The following is a 14479-nucleotide window of genomic DNA, read 5'->3' on the forward strand; positions in this document are numbered from 1 at the left end:
AGAATCAAAAACATACGCTGCAATCGAGGAGTAACATCGTCAATATCTCGCTTAATGAGCGTTTCGAGAGGTTTATGATCCGACTGAACTGTAAACTCTCGCCCATACAAGAAATGGTGGAACCGTTGACAAGCGAAAACGACAGCAAGGAGCTCTTTTTCAATCTGGGCCCATTTTTGCTCACAATTGATCAGAGTTCGTGAGGCATATGCTACAGGCCCGTGATCTTGCAACAAAACACATCCAAGCCCATCCTTTGAACTATCTGTCTGAACAATGCAAGGCTTACTTGGATCATAGATTGCTAGCGTTGGTGTAGAACTGATGGACGAGAGCAAATCTTTCAGCTCCATCTCATGTTCGGTATTCCACTCCCATTTAGCACCATGGTGAGTTAGTTTACGCAAGTTGATTGTTCGTTTCGATAAGTTAGGGATGTATTTGGCAAGATACTTGAAAAGGCCCATCTGCAATACACGAAGGTTTAGGCATAAGTGTAATTGCCCTAATATCCTTATCTACAGGATGCATTTCCCCACAGCCAATAATACTTCCCATAAACGTTACCTTATTTTGACGATATTGTAACTTATCAACATTGAACTTAATGTTATGGCCACGAGCTCGCTCAATGACCTGAGCTAAGGCTCTGTCATGCTCGTTTTCATCCTTACCTGCAATCAACACATCGTCGAAATAAACTACAACACCTGGGATATCGCCAAAAATTTGCACCATCCTTCGCTGAAACATTTCAGGCGCATTATTCAAACCAAATGGAACACGATTTCATCGGTATCGCCCAAATGGCGTCATGAATGTTGTCAAATCCAAACTTTTGCGATCCAATTCCATTTGCCAGAACCCACTACTCAAGTCAACAACAGAAAAGACTTGTTTCCCGGATAAACGACTAAACAAATCTTCTTGAGTAGGAATGAGAAAATGTTCACGTTTAATACATTTGTTTAGAGGTTTTGGGTGCAAATGCGTAATTTACCGTTTGATTTTTCAACCAACTGCATATTACTTACCCAATCAGTTGGGTAATCAACAGGAGAAATCACACCTTCCTCTTTCAAACGGCTCAGTTCCAACTTCAATCGATCATGAAGTGCCAACGGGATACACTTTCGATAATGCAACGACGGAACAGAGTTCTCTTTCAAAACGATTGAAGATTTTCCAGGAAATTTACCCAATCCCTCAAAAATGTCACGAAAACATTCTACGAATGGTTGACTTTCATTAGGAAACTCCGAACGACCTTCTACCGCACTAAGACGCTTGATTAACCCAAACTCAATACAAGACTGTAAACCAAGCAAAGGTTCAAACGTATGATCGACGACGAGGAACGAAGCACCATACGTACGATTACTGGAAGAATCAACGCAGACCAGCTCTACCTTTCCATGTATTTTTATTTTATTCGAACTGTAATCGAGAATCAGAGCATCATGGAAATCATCAATGGGAAGGCGAAGTTTTTTAACAATCTGAACGGGAATATAATTTACATCGGAACCTGTATCCAGCTTGAACTGAACAGTCTCATCATTGATCCGGAAAACCTTTCTCCATGGCCGGGATCCCTCAAAGCGACCACTCACAGTATTGGAACTCACTCTATAAGAATTTACAACAATTCTGTTATGTTCTACCGCGCATGCATCGTCTACCTGATCTAAGCCTAACAACTTACCAGCGTCGCTCCAGTTGATCGAATGTACCGTTTTATCATTCCTTCCCTCTTGTCTCGATGACTGCTGGTTGCTTCTCGGTTGCTTCGTCGTCGTCTTCTTCTTGCGGCAACACTTGCTGTAGTGCCCCAGGGTTCTTATTTAGGTCCAATTCTTTTTATTTTGTACGTATACGAAATTTCCTGCATACTTTAAAAAATAAAAGTACTTATATATGCATACGTCATGGAAATAAGTAATTCTAGCGACACAGAAAAATTCCAGAATGAAACCAACTTATTCAACTCTTGGAGTAAATGTCTACTCCAACTCAATGTAAAAAAAATGCAACGCAATTGTATTTAGCAAAAAAAAAATAGAAACACCTATTTTTGAAATATTTTTAGGCAACCAAAAAATAGAAAAATTTAAAATTGTAAGAGACCTAGGTGTAATCCTCACTTTTGTAGAACATTATAATACAATCATAACGAAAGCAAATAGTATTTTGGGCTTCATTAAGAGGTTCAGCTGTAATTTTCAAGACCCGTACACTATTAAATTATTATATATTGCATACGTAAGACCTATTCTGGAATACTGTAACTTACTATGGAATCCGTACATAGCCGTACACGAGGAACGCATAGAATCCGTCCAAAAACAATTCCTTTTATATGCCCTTCGCAAATTGAATTGGACCGCATTTCCTCTTCCATCATATGAAGCACGCTGCATGCTCATCAACTTACAAACACTCAAAGAACGCCGCAAATTTGCAATGCTTTTCTTCATCAATGACATTATTTCATATCGCATAGAATCATCAGAAATACTTTCACAATTAAACTTCTACACACCCTGTCGGTATCTAAGAACACGAAAATTATGCTCAGAAAAACCACACAGAACAAATTACGCAAAAAATGGCCCCTTCAATCGAATGACGCGATACACTGTGAAGGCATTAGCTGTCACTTTGTCAAAAGAAGAGATTAAAACCAAGGGGGGAACGAACAATCGTCGCCTACCTCGCATAGCTGGTTCCAAACCTACAGGGTTTGTTTACGTTTGAAACCAATTTCATACAAGAATGATCAGTAGGCTGATTTGATAGCAAGTCCCCCAGATTAAAACCCGACTAAAACATAATTGAAATAATGCATAGTATGTACAGGGTGCGTGACGAATATTTGCAGTAAATGACATATGTATTTGAGAAAAAATACACCAGTTAGTTAATTGATGAATTTTCACTGATACTTCGAAAACTAAATTATAATGTTTGAAGATCCCTCTGTTGTTGATCGTCCGACTTTCGAGATTTTTTTTGTCAAAATTGATTCCTGGTCTGTCTGAAATAAGCAAGTTTATTTGAAAATTTTCCATCTGTCAAATTTAAGTGAAAATTCACCAAATGAATCGCAGCCTAAATGTAGGGGGGTTGAAAGCTGTAGTATACTCCTATTTCCACCATCGAATGGCATTTGCTAGATAAGATGAGGTTAAACAAATAAGCTCTGCAAACAACGCTCTTTGAAAACAATTTTATGAATATGTTACTGGAAAAAAAAATGCAAGGATTAAAAAGGAGGACATTTTCGGGCAAAAGGAGGATGTAGAAAAATTATTGAAAAAGGAGGACATGGCCTCCTTTAGGATACCACATGGTAACCCTAGTTTAGTGTAGGGACAGCATCACGGACCTCATTTTCCAGGAACACCTTCAGCACACCTCGTAGATCAGACCGGAGATACGTTTGACACCGCCACGGCGAGCCAGACGACGTATGGTCATAGAGGTAACTCTAAGACTAGAAGGTCCCGAAATAACGTGCTCAACTTTTTGGCTCAGCTCTGGTACTCTCTTTGGTCCCAAGCTAATCGGTTCACTCCTCGAAACATAGGAAAATCCACTAACCCCTCATTTTATCTATCAAACTTTCATAGCTAATCAAAACAAACATTGAGTAGTACTAGAATTTCGACTGGAATGGGATACGTTAATCGTTTGCTTGGGACCAATAGGCTAGTCAAGTAGTGAGCCAATTTAAAATCGTTAGGTTCGTATTAATTGTTGGTATGGTGGATATCTTGAAGAACTTTGCGATGACGCTTGGTACCTCATTAACCAGACCTTTTCCTCCTTTGCCACGACCAGTCAATTGTTGCTTGTTGGGTGTGAAGGAGTGGACTAGCCACCACCTTCCTACTGCTGCTATTGCTGTTAACCACGCCGTCCGAAGCGAAAATGAGCTAATGCCATACAGCAACGCTCTTTTATATCTTTTCAGGTTAAAGCAGAACGATGTGCAACCAAGTGGTATAAAAGCTACAAAGACTCCTCCCATTATGAGTAGTTTGCTATCAAGTAGCGACTAGCATTTTCACCAAATGTACTAGAATGTTTTGGTTCTATCTCTTTCACTCTACTCAAAACTGGAATGCATAAAAAAATGACAAAATGATATACACTCTTTGCACACTGTCAAAGAATCATTGTACACAAAATCAACTTCGTGCAAAACCAAAACAAAATTAGTATCCCATCTGGTGGATGATGGCACAAGCTTCTAAGAAAATTCTATTACAGCGAACCACATTATTTTAATTGATTTCTTCGCCAGTAAGTCGTCTGTCACTTCGTTTGTGCTGTAAGTAAATGGAACAGACTCGCGTTTTCTTAATTGTAGCGTTACTTTTACATGATAAATGTTCTAAAGCAATAAATGCCGTAAACACAATGTTTGTTTTTGTTGTTTATGTTGATGGTTCTCTTGTTTTCAAGGTAGAATGTTTTTACAACATCAACTTTGCTTTAGCAAAGAACTCTGCATCATTAATTAGTAAAGTTAATTCTAATCTCAGGCGCCAATGATGTAGTGGTAAGCGTGATTACCTCTCACCCCAGCAGGCCTGTGTTCAATCCCAGTCGGTTCCGCCGTTGGTCCCCCGTTCATGAGTAGATGGGTCGATAGGTAGGGTCCAGGTTTGGGAGCTGCCTCCCTGGCGTCAGTAGCATTGGTGCTCAGCACGGAAGACAAGATCGACGGAAAACAAACCAAAGAAAAAAATCTAATCTAAAGGGTGGCCGTCTTACCCCGTCGTCCCCTATGGATTTCAAACATGTTATTGGTTTTCAGCCCATCGAAACTATCTTTGAACGGATTAAAACTTAAGATTTTTATTTGTACAAGTAGTTAAGCCAAAAGGAAATACAACTTTCTTTCGCAGTACATATTCTTCCGCAAAATATACGAAAAATCCTATTTAAGTACTCTTTTATGTATCCCAGCATAGGCCGTTTAACTTGTGTACTCAAGTGCAGGTAAATTTCCGCTGGTGCTTGGCATAATTAATTCGAGCTTTGAATATTTTTCGTGCGTTGTTAATTGGCCTTTCTGGTGTTTTATAGACGCTTACTTATATTGCCCTAGTCACCCCGCGGTAGAGCACGCACCCATACACGAAGGTCAATTTCATCAAATTTCTCCTTCCCTGGAGGAAATCTAATTTGATTCGCGATGTAACCCACGAATTATACAAGGAATGCTTTAATTAAGGGCCCTCGACTGCGATTGAAGACGCCCCGGGCTTGGTTGGCTCAATCAATATAAGAATAAATTTGGTTTTTATTACCATCTTGGTGCCCCCGTAGAATGCTAAGCTTGAGGACACTCTCCACCACTGGTGCTTGATGGTGGTAAACCATTGCTCACGAGGAATTTGCTAATATAAATTTTGATCTGGATTGAAACCGAAACCATCTAGAAATTCGTAAGTGATTCTTGCGATTGCGGGAAATTTAATTTGAACTGTCCCTGGTAGGTACCTACTTTCTTGACGGTGAACCATTGTTAAAAGATACGACAATCAGTGTAAAAAGATCTAGTAATAAACAGATACTGATTAAATTCGAGGATGGACAAGTCCGATGAGTTCCGGAGGCGAATTAAATATCTTCGGGGAGGGCCCCGAAAGATGGATAGTTCCTAGTAGTACTACATACTATACTACCAACCGATGGAAACTAACGATTTTAAATTGACTCACTACTTGACTAGAAAATCGTTTAACTTACCCCATTTTAGTCGAAATTCTAGTACTACACTATGTTTGTTTTGATTCGCTATGAAAGTTTGACAGATAAAAAAACATAGGAAAATCCATGAACCCCTCCATGGATTTTCCTATGTTTTGAGGGGTACATCGATTAGCTTAAGACCGAAGACAGTACCAGAGCTGAGCCAAAAAGTTGAGCACGTTTCTTCGGGACCTTCTAGTCTTAGAGTTACCTCTATGATACTGCCATATAAATATCAAAAACTGATTAAATAAAACATAAATGACCATTTTAAACATTTTACCGGTCCATTTAAAAAAGTCACAACAGATTGAAATAAACACTAACGGGAAAGATGGCAGCAGTGCAAATAACCTGTAATTGGCGTTGACGGCACCGTCGAAAAATTTGCTCTTGCAGCAAATTTAGACAGTTTCTTATGGAAATTTTCGGTGGAGTGAAAGGATAGTACAAAGTCCGCCATGTTTCACGCACAGTCTGACGTTTGCTTATGGATTTTCTCATAGGAGTAAAGAGCTACAGAGTCGCCGTCAACGCCAATTCGCTTTCCCTCTCATGGCGGTAAGCTCCAACTCGGATCAATATTTCATACCGGTCCTGATTGAAGGATGTGCCAAATGTTTGTTAACGGTCGTATTGATTAACATCGACACCATAGCAGTTTGACATTCGTGATCAGGATTTAATCCGAGGATAATACCGGTTGGAGCTTACCACCATCAGGAGTGTAAACACAATTTCATACAGCGAGGTCCAGCAATATGATTTTTTTTGTCTACACACCAAATTTTTGTTTTCCTTATCAGTAAAACGGTTTGCTGGATCATGATCAGCTACAGAAAAGCTTTACTGATAAACAGCAAACGATATTTTATTTATTTATTTTACATACATTTGAATTGATTTAGCCCGAAAGCTCCTCATCTTATGTCTGTAACAAGTTATTGTTTGATTTTAGTTTTACATTGTAATAGTTTACATTTTGCTTTTAAGGAAAGCATGATTGTTGATTTTAATTAGAAAATTTGTAATTCTACCTACTTAACCAAGTTGCTTAACCTAACGTGCCAGAAGCCTAATGATCTGTTAATCGGATCGCATGCAGCAATCTCTGAAACTTTCAATGGTAGCAGTTCTCCGTAGCGCCAAGGTCTGAAGACCAGCCAGTAGGTGGATCTCAGAATTTCTAGTCCACGGTGAACTTTTGAGAGTAATCCTCAGGATCTTGTCCTGGATCCTTTGTAGTTTGACGTGATGAGATTTTGCGCAACTCTCCAAGATTGGCAACCCGTACTCTATGACGGGAAGGATTATTTACTTGTAGACAGCAAGCTTGTTTTTCAGGGATAGGGTGGATCTCCTGTTGATAAGCGGGTACAGCGACCTGAGTCTTTGTCGCGTTTATACGGACGTCCAGTCCTCTCTGAAGTTTGGCAGTCAGATCTCCGATCACCCTACCCTTGTATACGATAGATGTGTCATCCTCGAACAGAGACAGCGATCCACCATCATGGAGAGCCGGCATGTCGGAGGTGATCAGGTTGAATTCAATGGGGCCAAGGATGCTTCCATGTGAAACCTCGGCACCAAAGTTGAATGCAACCGATGAAATTCCATTTAGATATACTCAGAACATCCTGTCCGCTAGATAACTTTGGATGGTCTTCACGAGGAAGATTGAAAGACCGTACAATTTATAGACCAGGGCATCGTGCCAGACATTGTCGAATGCTTTTTCAACGTCTAACAATGCCATGGCAGAAGTTTTCGAAACAGACTTGTTCCGTCGGAGAATGTTTGTCACTCGAGTCAGCTGGTGGACGGTCGAACGACCTTTCCGGAGCCAAACTGTTCCTAGAGTAACAAGTTGAGATCTTCGGCAGATGTTAGTAGCCGATGATAGACTGTCCTTTCAAACAGCTTGGATAACCCTGAGAGAAGGCTGATGGGTTGGTAACTTGAAGGAGAGGAAGGATCCTTCCCAGGTTTCCCAATGAGGATTCTTCTGGAAAGATGTTAGGAACCTGATGGAGATTGGCTACATTTTCTGCAACCTCAGCTTCTGAGGTTGAAATCTACCCAAGTAACCAAAAGTTCTGATAAAAGGATATTTGTGGCTTAAGCAGCTTGGTTGAAGGTGGTCTATAGAATTTTAAGCAGCCTCATTTTTAAGTCGTTATAAGAACTTGAATGTTCCGGTACCATAGTTGAAGAGCATTCTAAGCAGCTTCTGGCGGAACTTGAACGGAACTTTTAGAAAATAAATTAAAAAAGGTTTTTGTCCTCTACACCAATTCTAAATTTTGTTCGCACTTTTATGAATGTTATTTCTAAAGACAGATATTAATGTGTATTGATTTATCAGTATTAGTAGTAGAATTGGAGCTGTTTGAAGAATTAAGCCCAGTCCTTTTGCGTGAGAGCCCCAGCACCAAACCACTACGTCATCTGAGATATATTAAAGTGAGCTGTTGTCCCGCCTACTGTTGGAGTTTTCAGTGCCAGCTGACTGACTTGAATATGAAACACAACACCTTGATGAATTTTAAATTGGTGTTTGTCCCCATGGTATTCCAACACTCTTGTGGCGAAGTGATTAGCAATCGTAGATCGCATGCCGAATACACGGGTTCGAATCCAGGAAATCACTCTTTATTTTTTTATGTTTGGATAGAATGATGGTGCACTGCATGAATATAAAAATTATGATTTATTCGGGCCACTGATCATTTCATATTTACGTACATTAAATTTTGTTACTAATAAAGACTTGTGTGGATTGCTTCATGTGGCTTGAAAATTCTGTCGCAATTTTTTTTGAACTTTATGGAACTTGAAAGTTCTGTCGGAACTTTATTGAGCTTGAAAGTTCTGTCGGAACTTTATTTGAACTTTATGGAACTTGAAAGTTCTGTCGGAACTTTTTTTGAACTTTATGGAACTTGAAGGTTTGGTTGGAACTTTATTTGAACTTTATGGAACTTGAAGGTTTGGTTGGAACTTTATTTGAACTTTATGGAACTTGAAAGTGATTTTAATCGTTGAAGGCGGAACTTTGCGTTACTTGGGTATGCTATCAAATTCGTTCGGAACATTTAGATTTGAAACTGGGAGAGTTGCCACTCTTCTTGATATTTTGTCTTCGGTTTGGTCCAATGGATACAGTAGTATTTGCAGAAGTTAAAGGAATAGTATAATGCAATGTAGAATTAGAATTGAATGTTCAGTTGATGAGTCAACTATTGTGTTATGGATTGATGCTTTAATACGGATTAATTTTAATGGCTTTCCTTGTATAGAAGATCTGTCAAATTTAGGCTGAAATCGGACCAGTCGAACATTCATCGTAAGTGTTTTTCTTAATCACTGTTTCCATGACATAATACGATTCAGTACATTGAATTTAATACACCTCCGATTTGGAAGTTGACTAGTATGCAAACAGAAAAAAGTGAGATACTGATCAATTTTCTAGACGTTCAATGAATCATATCGTCAGGTCATTTTTCACAGAGATGGCTCTCTTCCGCTGGTAGGATGTAATAAAAGTCTCCATATATGAATTGAAAAGTGAACGACAGCTTAAAAATCACTCATCGATATTGTCGTTCAGTTATATCCCGAAATTATTGTTAAACAAGCTACAATTAAAAAAAAATATTTTTCCCCCTACAGGTTTACCCGCTTTACTACTAGTCCCAAGAGAGCCAAGAACTTCAAATTTGAGAGAGAAAATTCGCTCTCACGAGCTCAATCCCTCAACATGCCATGTATTTTGATGATGTGATTTCCCTCTCACAGACTACAAAATATTGGTTCAAAAGATACGAATTAAAAAAAAAATCATTTTGGAAAAAATTTAAAGAAAAATGTTTTTTGAATCAACTTAACATGGAAATGGTCACCCTAATGAAAAAAAAAAATACGGGTCTAATATTTTGCGAGGAGGAACAAAACTACAAAATTTTACGAAATTCTGGAAACCACTGTTGACCAATGCACGGAGTGAACTCACGATAAAGTTTGACGTTTGAGCGGTACCGTGCTTACGAAAATTGAACACATGAATAATGCTCACGTAACTTTAGAAAAGGGCCTATCAACTTTTGCAAACAACTTGTTAGGCCCTCTTCACGCGAACCGGTGAACACCCACGCAAACCAAGAAGGGTATAGAATTTACCCTACCCAATGGTGTTGTTCATTCCATGCATTGGTCAATATCGTTTTGCTATGGAATGGCCGTATATCCGGAGTGATTTGCGATTTAGGCGTAATTGCATTTGTAAACAAACACGTCAATCGCCGATTTCTCGCGAATGAAAGCTCAATTTCGAAAACTAATAACACTATGAGGTGAATGAATTATTCTTTTTTTCATTTGGCATAGCTTGTTTACGAGATTGAGGTTTGTTCACGAGAAATCGGCGATTGACCTGTTTGTTAACAAAAGCAATTACGCCCAAATCTCAAATTACTCCGGATATAGAGATACCATACATGTTTCGACCGCACTGCCCTCTGTTAACAATTAAGGGGACTAAATGTATGTGTAATTTCTGATAGATGTCATCATTGAGAACAGAAGTGACATCTGAAGGAAAATTAATTCAACAAGTTGGACGCCGAAATGAAACGGCTTAGCTGGGCATCACACAGTAATCAGAAATTTCAGTAGAGAAAATTTAGTTCAGCTGAATCTAAAGTAATCTTTGAATAAATATAAAAGTTCCCGGGAAACTCCGGAATCCCAGGAAACGAAATGTATGTTCCCAGGATTCGCGAATCCCGGGAAATCCTGCCCGAAAATTCAAATACTTGGGGTAGAGAGAACAAGACCTGCAGCTCTGTTTTTTTTTATTTCGTTTAAATGATCGCTAATGGTGAGGTGGTGGTCCAGGCAACTTGGGTGGACAGGCACACTTTTCCATCGATCGTTAGAAGCCTACAGAGCTGGTCCAACATAGGATTGCGTTCGTGGTCACATTGAGCTTCCTTCGGAGGACCTTCACACTGCTTCTGACTACTACCAGGATGATGCTATCCACGCACACGAAAATATCTAACGTTCAGAATCATAAGGGCCTATCTGCGCTGATCTATTCTCTTCATCGATTTACTCTTTTGTTAATCATTCGGCTAGATTAACATTTCTCAGTGGCTATTGCTTTTACAGCACTGTAATAATCATTAACTGTAGATATGCTCTTATGATTCTGAACGAGATCGGTAAGTTCCGCGACACCCCGTTCCTCCGCACCAGGAAAAGGGTAATGGCGATGACCGAGCCCAGGATCATCTATGTTAATTACAGAGCATAAAATTATTGACTGCACTATTCAATTCATTGCTCTGAAAAATGTAAAATGTGCGCTCAGTCATTCTTAACAAGAATTGGGTACCATCACGGAAGAATAAACATGCTGACTGAACTACTGACTGAGTGCTCGGCTGTCAGTGATTCGTTTACTTTTCAATCATTTATGGCGGTAAGCTCCAACTCGGATTAACTGTTGATACCGTCCCTGTTTGGATGATCTGCAAAATATTTGCTTAAAGTCGCGTTGATTCACTATGATGTCGACATCAAAGCAGCCGGACATTCTCGATCGGGATTTAATCCGAGGATAATACCGGTTGGAGCTTACCACCATTAGACTCTTAGGGGCCATGCATTAATTATGTCACGCTAAATCGAGCAAAAAATTACCCCCCCCCCCCCTATCGTGACGTTTTTCCTATACCTAATGCATTGCTTGTCACAAAATCTTAGACCCTCCCCCCTCCCCCTTAGAGCGTGACATAATATATGCATCAACCCTTACGAGGCAGTGAATGATAAGCCGGATGGCAATTCCTATTCATATGAAAATGACTCATTGAATCTGACTGTTTTGCGCACTGGTTATTTATAGCGAATTTATTTATTGTTCAATTCCAACCAACGGGTATCAATATTGATGAATTTACCACAGACAAACAGACATAACTCTCGCAAGTTGTTCATCGAACAAGTATTTAACGGACAATTTAAAAGTATCGTAGTTGGTAGTACCGCCAGCTGTGGCGCGCATAGTCAATTCCCTTGCGTTTGACGTTTACACACTACCGCCATCTGTTCAGCGTAGTGCCCACCACAGTGTACTCAACAGATGGCGGTAATGTTTTAGCGACGATGTTTTACAGTGAGAAATATTCAATGTGTTATGTCTGTTTGTCTGTGAATTTACATTACGATCGACCAGCAGATGGAAATGATGTGAAAATGATAATGACGTTTTGCTACCTGTCAAATCGTATGGAATTTTTTTAGTACATCATCACTTTTCTGGTTTTGGATTTCAAACCTAGGTGTCGCATGCACTGGTGCAGTTTCGCCACAGAGAACAGACATGGAGGCTCGAACAAGATTTCTCTAAAAACTTGCGTAAAGATTCCTATTCGACTTAAGCGCCACTAACGGCGACTTCTTCACTTAAAAACCCTCTTTGACAACATGATGGCGCTGGCGTTGCACAAATTACACTAGACACTAAGTGCTAGTAGCGCCAAGTGGCAATTTTCAACAGAAAATTTATCGATACTAGCGCCAAATTGGTCGAAAGTTGAAAATTTATAGAGAAAATCAGGAGATGCTAACACCACGTAACGGTGACGTTCCCACTTATTTTACACAAGTTTCTGACCGAACTTGAACGTCTGTTCTCTGTGAATTAATAATGTTTTGGTGTTTTTGACATCATCCACATCCAGAGGGCCAGTCACTTCGAATGTAAGGGAATGGTAGGAAACCATTTGGAAATGCATGAAAATTTTCAGTTTTTATTCATTATCGTCTTTATGGGCAGTTTTAGATGCTCAAAAATTGCACGAGTACATTACTATGGTGATAAGGTAAACACTCGTTTATTTGTTTCCTTCTGTGAAAGCATGTTTAGTCACAAATCGTGGATTTTCTGATATTCTCCATACTGCAAAAATGATTTTCCTACCGTTGAAGGGGCGACATCTCTCGGATCTTCAGTATAGCTACTACTCAAATCATATAATTAATTAGACAATCCAACCCAAACAATGCATAAGGTCCTAAATAACATTGATCTACTTCTTCGACTTTCTCTTCGTTAATAATTTGACTACAAAACCCGTTTCTTGACGTGTCTGTCGTATTAGGCCACAAATATACAATACTTTATCCAAAAGCTCATTTCACTTAAGATGCAATACTGTGGTTTCCAATACGAGCCAGTCAAATCTAAAAGGTGTGTTCTTATCTCGTCCCCTTAGTGCTACCTACAATTAGTATCTTTGTGTGGATTTCATATACACACTAACTTGAAAGTACCCATTAATAGGTAAAAAATACCCATTTAGATAAAAAGTGGCTTAACTCATTGATAAATCTTTTTTTTTACCCTTCATAAGTAACTGCTACTCATTAATGAGGTAATAGTTACTCATTAATAGGAAACAGATACTCATTAATGGGTAAAACATTTACTCATCAAAGAGTTAAGCGACTTTTCTTCAAAATGGATATTTTTTTACCCATTAATAGGTACATTCAAGCTAGCGTGTAGAGAAACCTAGTAATAGCATTTATGGGACGATCAGCACTTGAATGACTGAAAACGATACCGTACATATCAGTATAAACCGTTTACAATCGCTGCGTCACGAATGAATCGTCCAATTCCATTCAAATAACAAACACTACAACCAGCACCGGCATGACTTGGACGCTCAGTCGATTCATCGTCATCCACCCGATAGGTAAACCACGCCAAAATATCTAGTTTCCTTGCGTACCTCACTAAATACGTGTCTCCGTTAGCACATGAGAGTCAAATCTAATTACCAGCCGTTTGGTCTTGATTGGCGTTATAAATCCATTTAGTCTGCAGACGTACGATGACGGTAGAAACGGTAGAAAAAAATTAATCACCCCGAAGGGATTAGAGCAGGCAGGCAGAATATAGCTAGACCATTGAAATATTAAATGTAAGCCACTTCGGAGAAATGCAAATATGAAATGTGCGGGCAGGTCAAATCGAATCGGATGAAAAATTCATTTTTCAATTTTCCTCATTTCAGCTTCTGTAAAATGCCCTGCCATGGCACTGCGAGGTTGGCGACTCTTTGGGTTGGCCGGTACCATCCTGGTGTACATCGGCGGTATTCTGTTCCTGTCGTTTGTCAGCCTTCAGAGCCCGCAGCAGAAGCGTAACCATGGCCGAGGATACGGCGAGTTCGAAACCCTCCGGAGCCGAGACATCGGACTGCTAGGCAAGAAACCACCCCTTCAATGGTGCACCGAGCTCCGCTACATGGACAGCCCTCCACCGCCGCCAAAGGTCTACAAGCTGCTGCAGACCTTTCCCGGCCATTTTGTGAAACAGTTCCAGCAAATCCAGCATGACCAACCGCAACGGCACAACGATGTCATCGATCATAGCTCCAAACGGTCGGCCACGGCGGCCGACTTTCATTCGTCTTCGCAATGGCCTAATAGTAACAGCAACAAATTTAATACCAATAAGATAGCAACTAGTGATAGGATAGTCAACGATGGGCACCAGAAGTCTTCCAACAAACGGGAACTAACGGCGCTGGTGTCGTTTCCCGGAAGCGGAAACACGTGGCTGCGGTACCTGTTGCAGCAGTCTACGGGTAAGCGAATTTGTTGTCGGTCAATGCATTGAAATCCGACAGTA

General features: G+C 39.9%; 1 protein-coding gene across 2 annotated transcripts in view; it reads left to right on the plus strand.

The window, feature by feature from the left end:
• LOC135696831 (WSCD family member AGAP003962) overlaps positions 1-14479 on the plus strand; it is a 120553-nt gene that overhangs the window by 93910 nt on the left and 12164 nt on the right. For both annotated transcript variants that reach the window (XM_065216350.1, XM_065216359.1), the window contains exon 3: positions 13860-14435. In XM_065216350.1, coding sequence (XP_065072422.1) covers positions 13880-14435 — 556 coding nt within the window. In that variant the 5' untranslated portion in view covers positions 13860-13879. The remainder of the gene's footprint in view (positions 1-13859; positions 14436-14479) is intronic.

This window comes from Ochlerotatus camptorhynchus, unplaced genomic scaffold (assembly GCF_037179485.1).
Source record: "Ochlerotatus camptorhynchus isolate MF236.1 unplaced genomic scaffold, CSIRO-AGI_Acam_v1.1 ptg000006l, whole genome shotgun sequence".
Lineage (NCBI taxonomy): Eukaryota > Metazoa > Arthropoda > Insecta > Diptera > Culicidae > Ochlerotatus > Ochlerotatus camptorhynchus.